The sequence below is a fragment of the Caloenas nicobarica genome, chromosome 23 (genome assembly GCF_036013445.1).
Source record: "Caloenas nicobarica isolate bCalNic1 chromosome 23, bCalNic1.hap1, whole genome shotgun sequence".
Classification (NCBI taxonomy): Eukaryota; Metazoa; Chordata; class Aves; order Columbiformes; family Columbidae; genus Caloenas; species Caloenas nicobarica.
In genome coordinates this window covers 4,886,618-4,899,732 of record NC_088267.1, presented here as the reverse complement: position 1 = coordinate 4,899,732, position 13,115 = coordinate 4,886,618, and the positions used below count along the sequence as shown (strand labels likewise).

The window sequence follows — 13,115 nt, the reverse complement described above, 5'->3', positions numbered from 1 at the left end:
TTTATTTTATAACAGTGTCATAGCTCAATATGGATATTTTCTTCTTTTTTCCAACCCGCTGAATTTTGTGAGCTTTAAGTAAACAGGAGCGGGTTAGTCAGCCAGCTACTTAATTGGCTGTCGGTGTTTTCATTAAGGGAATTAAAAGCTCTGGGTAGAGGTGGGTTAGTTTGACATTCATGGCCAGAAACAGCTCAACCCCAGAGCAACTTGGACGCCGCCTCCGTTGTCCTAATTACCCTCCAGCCCCAACAGCCTCTGCCGGAGATGGGGGGAAAACACGAGCCACGAAAAAACACACACAGAACCAGCCACAAATCCTCTCTTTCCTAAATACGTATATATATTTGTATATATGTATGTGTCTCATTAAGTGGGGTAAGAGAATAAAACTTTTATATTATTTACATCTGCTTCTAGGAGGGGTTGGGAGTGTTTTTTTTTTTTTTCTTTAATTATTCTTTATTATAATTAATGGGATTTTAGGTATGGTGCAGACCGTGAAATGCCTCTTCTGCACACGCAGCAGAAAAACGTGTTGCTCTGGTGGAGATGGGTTGGGGATAAAATGGGATGGAGATGGAGATGGAGATGGGATGGGTTGGAGATGGAAATGGATGGGATGGCGTGGGATGGAGACGAATGGGATGGGATGGGGATAAGATGGGATGGGACAGGATGGAGATGGATGGGATGGGAGAGGATGGGATGGAGATGAATGGGATGGGATGGGGATAAGATGAGATGGGATTAGATGGAGATGGATGGGATGGAAGAGGATGGGATGGAGATGGATGGGATGGGGGAAAAGATGGGATGGGATGTGATGGAAGAGGATGGGATGGAGATGAATGGGATGGAGATGGATGGGATGGGGATAAGATGGGATGGGGATAAGATGGGATGGGATGTCCGGGCACAGGACCCAGCCATCAGTGACAACCACATGACTTCACCACCATGTTGCGGTGTTTCTTGAGGATGACGTTGTTGTTGCTGTCGTAGTAGAGGACGGAGGTGGCGCTGAGCTTGGTGGGGGCACAGCACGCCTTGGGCACGGCCTCGGGCTTCACCAGGTGGACCTGGGGGAGGATGGAGCCCGTCAGCACCACTCCAAGCAGAATAAAAAGCATCAAAGTAGCTCGTAACTGCAAAAAACACCCCGAGTGAATGGGGAGATTATTTCCAGGTTTTACAAAAATATTTATTCTGAGCTCCAGGCAGTCCTGGCTGCAGTTTGTGTTGGATCGGGGCTCGTGGCACTGCACGGGCCAGGCAGCCCCTTCGTTAATTTGGGATCGCTGGGCCGTTTGCTCACAATAAATAGGCAAATGGCTAAAAAAAAAAAAAAAAAATTAGGGCATTGTGGGTCTCATCCCAGCGTGGGGTGCTGGATGCTGTTGCAATAGAGATTCTCCTTCAGGGCTCAGCACCGCTGCAAATTTAACATATTGCACTAAAGTCTTCAGTACACAACACCTCTCTGAACCTGAATCTGCTTTGGCTCGTTCATCCCCTGCTCAGGACACCCGTTATCCCAGTAATTTTCATGAACCGGGAGGCTCCCGGGCTGCCAGACACACACAGCCCTCGCTGGCTTTACCCGACATATGCGATTAATTTAATACGGGGCAGCCCAGCTCTCCCAGTTCGGAAGTTGGGTGTTTTTGCTCGCAAACCCTGCTATTTGCAGCACAGGCCGGTGCTGGCACGAATCCTCGGCCGCGCTCGCCCCGGCGCTTCCCAGAAGAGCCGGATTTGGGCGCCAGGTGATTCACATCCTGCCCAAAGGGCTCTGTTTGGGGAAAAATTTGGGGTTTAGGGGTGATGGGTGGGTGTAGGGGGGACAGGGATCCCTCCCAGGATCGTGCCCAAGCCCGGATGGGGCCGCTGGCAGCTTTGTTAATGCAAAAACTAAACCCCACCAGGCGACACCTTCAAAGGTTCGGCCAAGGACTCGGCGCTCCCTGTAATTAACAGTGAACACCGGAGCCGGTGTGACTGTGCCATTGGGAAATCAGACACTCACAGGGCAGGAAATTCCAGAAATTAAAGCGTTGGCTGGGATGGAGGGGTGGGTTTGGGGAAAAAAACACGGGGCATTAAAGCTTTTCCTGCTTGGAATATGCTGAGCTTAACATTTGCGCGCTGGAGCTGCATCGTGGGGCCTCTGGTGAAACCCTCGTGCAAGGAGGATGCACGGGAGACACAGGGCCCTTCGCCGCCAGATGTGCGAGCACACATCCAGATGTGCACGCACCCACCCAGATGCCTGAGCACCCACCAAATGCGTGAGCACCCCCCAGATGTGCGAGCACCCACCCAGATGTGCACACACACCCAGCCAGATGTGCACACACACCCACCCAGATGTGTGAGCACCCCCCCCCAGATGTGCACGCACCCACCAATGCTTTATTGGGAGCTGGAACTAAACTGCACCCTCCGACCTAAACACTCTCAATCCAGCTCCAAATCCCGATTTCTGTGGGGACCCGACCACTCCCCCGGGACCGCCGGTGTCCCCCCAGATTGTCACCGCGGGTGGCACCGACCAGGGACTGCAGGATGGCATGGTTGGTGGCGTTCATGCAGGAGTCCAAGGGAAAGGCGCACTCCCCCTCACAGTAGTAGGCTGAGTAGCCCTGCGGGGCGATCACCCAGTCCTGCAAAAAAAAGAAAAAAAAAAAAATAAAAGGATTTACACTGGTTAGACTGTGGGTTTTGCCCTTTCTGTGCCACCTCATCCATCCCCCACCTGCAAAAACAACCCAAGCGGCTCCTCCCCGGGCAGCCCTGCCAGCAGCAAAGGTTTATTTTGATTTTTTTTTAGCCTGAGCCATGAGTTTTTCAGGGTCACCGGTAGGTTTGGGGTTGTGGCGGTTCATATTTGCCTTCCCCGCTGCTCACACCGCTGCAGCTTGCTGCATGGGCAGGAGAAGATGGGCTGGGATGGGGGAGATGATTTTGGGGGTTTTTTGGGGGTGTTTTTTTTGCATTTACTTCTCCCTGCAGACAAATACCAGCCAGCCAAGGTCCTGAAAGCTGACGTAGAGCTCGTGGCGCCGGCAGATCTGCCGCCCGTCCGCGGCGTGGACATCGTCTGTGGGACAAGGGGACAGGCGGCATCATCCCCGCGGTGCCACATCCCACATCCCACCCCTCGACATCCCACATCCCACCCCTCGACATCCCACATCCCACCCCTCGACATCCCACCGTCCCACCGCCAACATCCCACATCCCACCCCTCGACATCCCACCGTCCCACCGCCAACATCCCACTGCCCCACGTCCCACCCCCCCGTGCAGCATCGTCCCCGCACAGGGTGGGACAGAACAGTCTGTGTCGTCGGGGTTAGTCCAGAAAAATTAAAGTAGAGGAGCCTCTGCGCTTGTACAAAGAGAAAAGAGGCTTCAAACCGACCCGAAAATTATTGCTCTGAAATTGGGAAGAAGGCAAGGATGCAAAAAGTCCAAATATTCAGGTACACCCAAAACCTCACTGTCCTCTCGGGGGTGCCCACCCTGGACAACAAACCACCCCATCCTAAAAACTCAGAGCTCTTTGCTCCCCTGGGCTGCATTTCTGGGCCAAAATTGGGACTCCTTGCAAGACAAGCTACGAACAAATTGTCCTTGATCTTACCAAAAATTCCCGGCAGCTTGTTCGGATGCGGGAGGTCGTTCGTCTTCTTCGGCTGCCGCCTCCTGGGGGGTTTGGCCGCCCGGGTGATGCGCGCGGGGCCGGGACTGGCCCGGAAAAATGTCACCATGAAGGGCTGTTTGGAGCGGGGACCCCGGCGCCCCAGCAGCCCCGCAGAGCCCGGGTCCACGCTGTGCCCTGCGAGGACGAGACCATGCATGGGGCTGCTCTCGGGATGAACGCGTTCGGTTAAAGCAAGGAGAAAAAAATACAGGAAATTTGCAGCGGAGAGCTGGAGTTTGGGCATCCCGAGCGGCTGGACCCTCGTGGTCACGCAGAGCGACTCAGGGAGAAAAACCGAGCGACCCCAAGCAACTGATTTTCCCCTTGGACACGGGGATGCAAAGCTCAGGGTGCTGGGAGGGGGGTGGATGGGGCACAAACAGCTGCGAATTCCACCCCATGGGGTTGAAGATGCTCCTCGTGCCCCTCAGCATCGTGTCTTTGTACCTGCAAAAGGCACCTTTGGAGCAGATTTGATCCTGCAGTGAGAAGAGGGTTAATCCTCTGGAACGAACACACACACACACAAGGATCCCTCCAGGTAAGGAGTTCATTAAGTGCTAATGAGGTTATTACAGCCCACACCAGGAACCTCATTAGCATTAATGCCTCTGGGAGGCTGCACCATCAGGGCTTGTCTACAAACCCCGAGCTTCTGTGGTTCCCCATCGCAGCTGGAAATTTAAAATTGCAACAAGACGAACCCCCCCTCACCTCCCACTGTGTGGCACCAACAGGGAACAGGAGGGCTCCAATTCCGGGGGGTTTGGCCCCAAACGCTGCAGGGAGGTTAAGCGGGCTCACCATCATCTGTCTCCACATAGAGCCGCAGCCCCAGGTTGTATTTCCGATCCACTAACCAGTGGTTACTGGCGGCCGTGACGTCAAACACCAGCCAGCCCTCCGTCCCGGCACGCAGGTCCTGGACGTCCAGCAGGAACAGCTCAGATTCCCTGTGGGGATGGGGAAAAAAGAGCAGGTGAGTAACAGCACCCGAAGGGCACCAGCTCATGGAAATGACTCCTCGGTGCCTGCGTCCGTGCAGGTCCCGGCTCAGGACGGCGGCTCCCGGCGCCTCTGGCTGTGCTGCACATGGTGGTGGCACCGGGAAAAGCATCGTCTCAGCCCCGGCCAAAAAGCTGGGGTGCGGCACTGCCCGGTGGGAAAGCGTGGGAGCAGCGGCTGCCCTGCCGCTTGGGTGGTGGTTGGAAGGGAAAGGGCTGGGGCTGGGGCTTGTGGGGGCCCCATCGCCATCATCGCCATCATCATCGCCATCATCATCACCATCATCATCGCCATCATCATCTCCATCATCATCTCCATCCTCATCACCTCCATCCTCATCTCCATCCTCATCACCTCCATCGTCTCCATCCTCATCGTCTCCATCCTCATCGTCTCCATCCTCATCGTCTCCATCCTCATCGTCTCCATCCTCATTGTCTCCATCCTCATCATTTCCTTCTCTATCATTTCCACCCTCTTCTCCATCATCTCCATCCTCCTCTTCATTCCCATCCTCAGTATCTTCATCCCCATTCCCATCCTCATGCTCACCATCTTCATCCCTGTTTCCATCCCCATCCTCACCATCTTCCTTCCCATTCCCACCATCTCCATCCCCATCTCCATCCTCGTCTCCATCCCCATCCTCGCCATCTTAATCTCCATCCCCTACCGTCTCCATCCTCACCATCTTCATTCCCATCCCCAAACCCATCCTCATTCCCATCCCTGTCTCCATCCCCATCCCCGTCACCTGTTGGCGTGCTCGGCCGCGATCTCATAGATGCTGACGTGGAGGGTGTTGTTGGCGTGGCGGGTGACGCCCCGCGCCTTGTAGATGCGAAACTCGGCGGCCGTCACCGACTCACCCGTGGGCACCTGGGTCAGGTCGAATCTGAACTCCTTCCAGTACGGCTTCGGGGAGAAGATGTCCCGGTCCTGCTCGACTGCAGAGAAAAGGGCTCAGGGCACTGTGCTGGGCTGCAGACACCCCGATTTGTCCCCATTTGGGGACAAACCCTGCTGAGCTCTTGGCTGCTGCTGCAAATTCCCACCTCTCCTCTCCTGAGAGTTTTAATCTGTGCATGTGCAAATCCTCCCTAATTTTGCACACCCTCCCTGACTTTATCTTGCTGTAAACCCCCCAGCCTCCCAGCCCTCTTGCTTTTGTATTAATTTAAAATAAAATAATAAAATAAAAAGCATGAAGGCTTGGCTATGGCAGGAGCGCAGAGAAGCTGCCGCTTGTGCCGGGTTCAGGGGCTGCACCCAAAAGGTGAAAAACTCACCCAAAAAACCCACAAGTTTGGGGGTCAGCAGAACCCTCTGGACAGAAATTTGGGTTTTTTTTTACAAGCTTTTCTGGCATCAGATGCTCAGGGGACAAAGTCCGGGCAGCCCAGGGCCATTTTTGGGTGTCGCGGGTCCCCTCTGTGAAGATTTGCAACCTCAACAAGACTGTGGGGGAAATGTCAGGTCCCGGCTCTGTAAAAATAAACCTTCATTTTTACTGAAAATACCTCCTCTCTGCAGAAACCTACTGCATGTTGGGAAAGGAAAAATCTGAATTTTTTTTTTAAGTGCACAAAGAAACAAAACACTCTCTTTCTTTACACTAAGGCAGCCCCATACAGTTTCTGTAATATATAATTATTTTCTTCAAATTGTTCTTTAAAGTTATCCCAGGCTCCCATGTCTGAATATAATTGAAGCGATTAAAACTCCTCCCGCCCCAGGCACAAAAGCAACGCGACAAATCTGACCCCAGCCACTTGACTTTTAAAAATAAACCGAACAAATAAAATCGACCAAATAATTAAATAAATGAGAACACACGTTTTAAACGCCATTTTTAACTGATTCCAGGGGGCGGGGGGAACCGGTCTGAATTTAATACACCGTAAAGCTGATGTCCCCGTTTATACGGGAGGAGCAGCCTGGAGTGTCGCTCTGAATCGAACACTGAGATTTTAATTATGCATACACTGATTTTTTTTTTTTCTTTTTTTTTTTCTCTTCTCCTTATTTTTTTTTTTAAATAAAACCCACATTCCCTCCAGCTACTGCTCACCACAAGCGATGTTACCAAAAAAGCCCGTGGCCGGGCGGATGCGGAGAGCGGCAGCTGGAGGAGGAGGATGCTGTGGGAGCCGGATCCGGCCATGCGGCCCCGGGGGGGGACACACCGGCCCCGGCCCCCCCGGGGGCTCCCCAGCCCTTTTCTGCAGTTTTCTCCCATCCACTGACCCATCGCGGGTGGTTTGATGCTCCTGGGCCACTGAAGATGCTGCTGAGACCATCACTGCTTCATGGTTCTTGCAAAATCTTCGTATCTCCCAAAATAAAGCAGTAGGAATCCCCCTTTTTTTCTTTTTTACTTTTTCGGTTTTATTTTTTATTTTTTCTTTTTCCTCTTTTTATTTTTATTTTTCTTTTTTCTCTTTCCTTTTTTCTTTCCTTTTCTCCTTTTCTCCTTTTCCTTTTTCCTTTTTTCTTTTCTTTTTTCCTTTTCCTTTTTTCTTTTTTCTTTTCTTTTCTCCTTTTTTCTTTTTTCTTTTTTATTTTTCTTTTCTGTTTTCTTTTTTCTTTTTTCTTTTTTCTCTTTTCTCTTTTTCTTTCTTTTTTCTTTCTTTTTTCTTTCTTCTTTTTTCTTTCTTCTCTCTTCTTTCTTCTTTCTTTTTCTTTTCCTTTTTTCTTTTTTCTTTCTTCCTTTTCCTTTTTTTTTCCTTTTCTCTTTCATCTTTTTTCTTTTCTTTTCTTTTCTTTTCACTGACAAACTCCCTCACCGGGAGGTCCTGTGGTCAGTCCAGGGGACACCCAGGTACAGACTGGTGTCCCCTCGGGTATTTTCGGTCACCTGGGTATTTCACGGGTCACCCCTTTGCTCCCTGGCATCAGGCAAGACCCAACCAAATTAAATACGGGCTCAGAAACCACGGCGATCATCGCGGACCGAGTGTTTTCAGCAAAGCGAAGCGGCGATACCGCCCGCGTGGCTCCAGGGACGGGCAGGGAGAGTTTTGTGACACAGCCAAGGAGCTCACAGGGACCCAGCGACACCAAAAAAAAGCCCCCAGGGTGATTTCCAGCCCCTGTAAAAAGGGTGAAAAACCTTTGCTAAAGGTGCGGTTTGTTACGGAATCGTCACATCCATCTGCTGTGGAGGTGATGGAGGAGACCGGGGCCGCGTGAAGCCCGGGGATGAGAAATGCTCACGGTGACGGCAATTAGCTGTGCACCTTGACGAACGAAACGAGCTGGACTTAATAGCAACCTGCCGAGTATTTGGGCTGAGACACAGGGAGAAATCCCCACTTTCTCCCCCGTTTTGTGGAGCAGAAGGGCAGAACCAAGGCTAAAGCACCTTCTGCGCTGACACGGGGTCGGTGCAGCAGAGGAGGGTGATGGGAAGGGTTTAATATCACCGTGTTTTCCAGAAAAAATTATAAAGGGCTGCAAAATTACAAACTCTGCAGCGGGGGAGCACGTGTCGCATCCCCAAAACACCCAGCGCCTCCTTTTTGCTCAAACCCCGCGGGTGCTGGGGGGCGATGGGCCCTCCCCGTCGTGCCCGGGAACCCGCGATTGATTCGAGCGGGTTGACTCAGCCGCGCCACCAACCCTCAATTATCTGTGGGCGGATTATCCGGATTGCGATGAGACGCACTAAAAAAACCCCAAGCCAAGCTCTTTGCTCTCTTTGCCACCCCCCTCCTTTGGCATTTACCATCTTGCCCCTAGAAGATGCTGCGTCTTTCCCCAAAGCCAAACGCCATGGCTGCGCCGTGTGCTCCCGCTATCCTCACAAAAATAATTAAAATATATTAGATAGGTACATAAATGGTTGTGGGGCCATGCAAGCCCTGGCCCTGCTGTCTCCCCATCCCTGCGTGGTCCTGCTCCCTTCCCAGAGATGGGGGGACAGAGCTGCTGGCCCTTCGTCCTGCTCCCCAGGTTGTTTTTAGCTCCACTTTTTTCATTTTTAACTTTCTCTGTTTCTATAAACTGCACATCAGTCGTAATTACTGGTCCTGGCTGCTCCTGATGGTCTCCATGATCATTTCAGACACGAAATTAAAAGGAAATGCCAGGATATTCAACCACATCAAGCGCTCTGCATCCTAAAATAGGTTTAAAGGAGATGCAAGGAAGATGCTGTCCTTCATTGCTAGCAGGAAAAAATAAACTCTGGAGGTTTTCTGAGGTGGAGAGAGATTTAACATTTATCCTGAATGTTGAGAAATGCAGCCAAGCCTCTGCCGGGCTCCTGCTTCGTCCCACAAGTGCAGCCATTTCTGCAAAGGTGTCCTGCCCCCTGCCCGCCGTGCCCCCCGGGACACACACCCGGTAAAACCAGGATTTGCCAGAAAGGTGCCCGGACACCGGCAGAGCCGCCGCACTGATCCATGCGCAACAGCCGCAGGAGAGTCCGGTGCTTCCCGGGCAGCGGCGGATGCCAGGAAGGGAACCATAGAATCACAGAACAGTTTGGGTTGGAGGGCCCTTCAAATGTCCCCCAGTTCCCCCCCTGCCACGAGCAGGGACATCTGCACCAGCTCAGGTTGCTCAGAGCCCCGTCCAGCCTGGCCTGGGATGTCTCCAGGGATGGTTCAGCCACCCCCTCTCTGGCCAACCTGGGCCAGGCTCTCACCACCATCAGGGCCAACGATTTCTTCCTCGTGTCCAGCCTGAGGGGAAGACATATGTGTCGTGGTGTGAGGGGTGATCGCGGGGGGCTCGGGGACCCTGCAGCACCACCAGCCTCCTCCTCGCCTTCCTGTTACAAACCTCTGCTCCGTGATTACACCCTGAGCATCACTGTGACTCACGGCTGGCGGCTCAGCCCCGGCCGAGACGAAATCTCCAAGCCCAGCCTTACCCCAGGCTTAAAAATACAACCCACCTGACTCCTTCAGTTAGCGCACAGAAATAGCACGGGGCAGGCTTATGGGAAGAGCTTTCTCTTCATGCAAACAGGATGGGACAGGCGGGTCCAGCATCACCAAACTCGACCGATGTGCCCAGTGGCCACCCATCGCCGGGGGGGGGCTCGCGGCCCCTCCACCTGTGAGCCCAGCGGGCAGGGTGCTCTGCCCGCCCAACCCGGGCTGTGTTTGTGCCGGGGAGGTTTGTCCTTCCCCCTTCCCAGCAGAGGTGTGTTGTTGGGAGCCGCACTCCCGGCCGGCTCACACAGGGCTACGCCGGGTAGCCGCAAGCAAAGAGGTCCAAGTGCCCAATGGAGCACCGACTTACCCCATTTGCATGTCCCATCAGGGTAATTGCGCAGCAAATTACACATGCAAATGGAAGCTGGCCTTCTCCCACAAAACTTTATTTAATTAACATGAAGGGGCTGACGAAGCCGCAGAAATCAAAGCCATTCAAATTGAAGGCTGGAACTGTGTTCCCCAACTCTCCTGGCTGCTCCATGAGCACCGGGAAGGGGAGCGGCACCAGCACCCCCGAGCATCCCACCCTGGCTGTCATCAAACCCAGCCATCTTAAAGCACTTTTTGGTGCTTGTGTGGTCTTGAGCTGGGATTGGGTGCCTCCCTTGGTCCTGGTTCCCCTGGGATGCTGAGCACCCACAGCCCCAAGGGCTCTAGATGGGAGCTGGGTGCTGGGTCCTTGCCCCCGTCAGCATCACTGAGCCCAAGACACCGGCCACATGCGTGGCTCATGGCCCAGGATGCTGCTCTGCGCTCACTAACACCCCCCTGCTCTGCACCTCGTCCCCAGCCATTGCACAAATGCTTCTCCGAAATCCTTGGGCTTGGCCTGGACAGGAACACCTGAACATCCCTTAAAGCACCGAGCAGAAGCAGGAAAAACCTCCGTATCCGAATGCCTAGTCTGCTCAACGTGCTGGGTTCAGGTCACCCTAGTGCCTGCCCTCACAGGGGGACCCCTTGCACCCCAAGTTCTTACTGATGCTGGCTGGAAACAGCTCTGCTTTCACTGCCGCTCACACGGCCGCCTGGAAACAGGCCGGTGGCTGGAGCCGGGCATTGCTCAGTAACCAGCTGGACGGGATTCCAGCAATAATTAGCAACCTTGAGGATTTTATTTTGAACCGTGATTCAGTGTCCCACCGCAGGTAATTCGGTCCACCCTGCTGCTGGCACTAGAGAGCTGCTGTCCTGCCTGCGCTCCCCGCTCGCTCTGCAACCACTTCACATCTGCCCACCGAAATGGGGAGTGCGGGGTGGGTGACACGTGTCTGTGGAGCAGGACGAGCCTGCCTCATCCCCCGGTGGCTTCCAGCCTCCCGCCGCTGCCTTATGATGGAGACAGCGTTTGGGGGAAGCAGCCCAGTTCATTGGAACTTGGAGACGTGCTGACCAAGCTGTCCCACCGTGGTCCCAGCCCAGCCTCGCTGCATGACTTTCCCTCTGTCCATCTCCTCTTTCCTAAACAGAGCTGGGTTTTGTGCCCAGGCTGTGCCCAGCCTGCCAGGACTGACCGCAGCATCTCTCTCCCAGCACCCAGGCTACAGGCCCATGGCCACCGCGTCCCCCACAACCACTCTCCTGCTGCCATTAAGCTCAGAGCTGTGCAAGAGAGACTTTGAGCAGGGACACACTGAGAAAGCGCCCCAGGAGCGAGGGATGCTCGGGGCCAGCGGCGCAGCAGCTACAGAGCCTGCCCGCAGCCAGGGACGGGGTTTGCTCCGCGGGGTTTGGGTCTGGGGGGGTTCGGCAGCCCGGGCTGGGTTGGCGGCGGGGCTCCGTGCCGTGCCCAGCCCCGGCAGTGCGGCCGTCGCAGCCCCGAGCGCCCCGGTCCGCCCGTTCGCTGCTCCCCGGTGCTCCCGGTGCTTCCCGGGCGCTGCGGGCGAGGGTACCGAGTGCCCCGGGCCGCTGCGCTGCCCTGTGCGGGGCTCAACCGCCGCGCCCGGTGCTCCCGAGACCGCCCGGTCCTGCCCCGGCTTGCTGGGGTGTCCCCGGTCCGGCCGTGCGCCCCGGTCCCTCCGGTCCTGCCCAAGCCGGGTGGATCCTGCCCGTGCATCCCGGTTTCCCCCCACCCCGGCTCCGGTCCCTCCGGTTCCCCCGGTCCCGCCAAAGCCGCCTATATCCTGCCCGCACTCCGCCGCCGCCCCGGTGCCCGCGCAGGCTCCGGTCGTCCCTGCGCGCCCCGCTCCTCCCGGTGCCCCCGCTCCTCCCGGTGCGCCCGCGGTCCCCGCCGCCGCTCTCACCCATGTTGACGAGGCTGACGACGGTGTCGGCGCGGCTGACGACGCTGCCGGGCGGGGGGGTCTGGGTGCTGAGCCCGGTGAGCACCGGTCGCGATACCGCCGCTTCATCCTCCTCCTCCTCCGCCTCCTCCTCCCCGGCCACGGCGTGGTACAGATCCAGCATGAAGAGCGGGGCGGCGGCGGCGGGGGCGCGGGCGGCGGGGGGGGTCCGCGGCCGGGGCCGCCCGGGCAGCCCCAGCACCGCCAGGATCTCCCGCTGCACGTCCCGCCGCTCCCCGCCGCTCAGCCGCCGCTGCAGGACCCCGGCGGTGTGGAGCCGGCGGCGGAGGACGCTGCCGCTGCCCAGCTGGCACAGCACGGCCACGGCCCAGAGCAGCGCCAGGGCCCCCAGCGGACCCCGGCCCGCCGCCCCCCCGCGCCCCGGCCCCATGGCACCGCCGCCCCCCCCCCCGCACGGTGCGGTGCGGAACGGCCCCGGGCACCGGCACGGCCCCGGCCCGCCCCGGCGGGGCGAGGGAAAGGGACGGTCCCGCCGGCGGCACCGCCCCGGCCACGGCTCCGGGCCGCCCCGGCCCTCCCCGCCCTGCGGCCCCCGGGGCGCCGGGAGCATCGCTGGGCGTGTGAACCCACGGGCAGCCACCCTGGGGGTGCTCACCCTCGTGGGCACCCAAACTTAAGAACACACAAACCCACAAACACCCGAACGCACAAAAGGCCGAACCCATGAACTCCCAATCCCACGGGCACCTGTCCCTAGGATGCTCACCCTCATGGGCACCTCGCCTCTACAGACGCTCACCCTTGTGAGCAACCAAACCCATGGACGCCCACTCCCATTGACACTCATCCATGGGTACCCACCCTCACTGACACACAAACCCATGGGCAGCCACCCCCGTTGACACCCAAACCCATGGGCAGCCACTCCTGGGCATGCTCACCCCTCGTGGGCACCCAAATCCATGAACACCCAAACCCACAAACACCCATCCCTAGGGATGCTCACCCTCATGGGCACCTACCTCTACAGATGCTCACCCTTGTGGGCAACCAAATCGATGGGCACCCACCCTCATTGACACCCAAATCCATGGGTGCTCGCCACCATTGACACCCAAACCCATGGACAGCCACACCCATTGACACCCAAACCCATGGGCACTCGCCCCCATTGGCACCCAAACCCATGGGCACTCACCCCCATTGGCA

The 13,115-nt window shown here is 56.3% G+C and overlaps 1 protein-coding gene across 1 annotated transcript; it reads right to left on the bottom strand.

The window, feature by feature from the left end:
- Positions 1 to 623: 623 nt before the first annotated feature.
- Positions 624 to 12,336, bottom strand: LOC135997826 (bone morphogenetic protein 8A-like). The gene is made up of 7 exons (XM_065650720.1): positions 11,907 to 12,336; positions 5,469 to 5,661; positions 4,514 to 4,662; positions 3,650 to 3,844; positions 3,024 to 3,103; positions 2,556 to 2,666; positions 624 to 1,082 (listed from the first exon to the last, which is right to left on the bottom strand). The coding sequence occupies exons 1-7, from the start codon at positions 12,334 to 12,336 to the stop codon at positions 933 to 935; spliced, it is 1,308 nt and encodes a 435-aa protein (XP_065506792.1). The 3' UTR covers positions 624 to 932.
- Between the last annotated feature and the right edge of the window lie 779 nt (positions 12,337 to 13,115).

Coding starts and splice junctions, on each gene's coding strand:
- LOC135997826 (XM_065650720.1), bottom strand. CDS start 12,336: ATGGGGCCGGGGCGCGGGGGGGCGGCGGGCCGGGGTCCGCTGGGGGCC. Junction 4,663..5,468: donor GCGGCCGAGCACGCCAACAG/GTGACGGGGATG, acceptor CCATCCCCACAG/GGAATCTGAGCTGTTCCTGC. Junction 3,104..3,649: donor CAAGCTGCCGGGAATTTTTG/GTAAGATCAAGG, acceptor CTTGTCCCACAG/ACGATGTCCACGCCGCGGAC.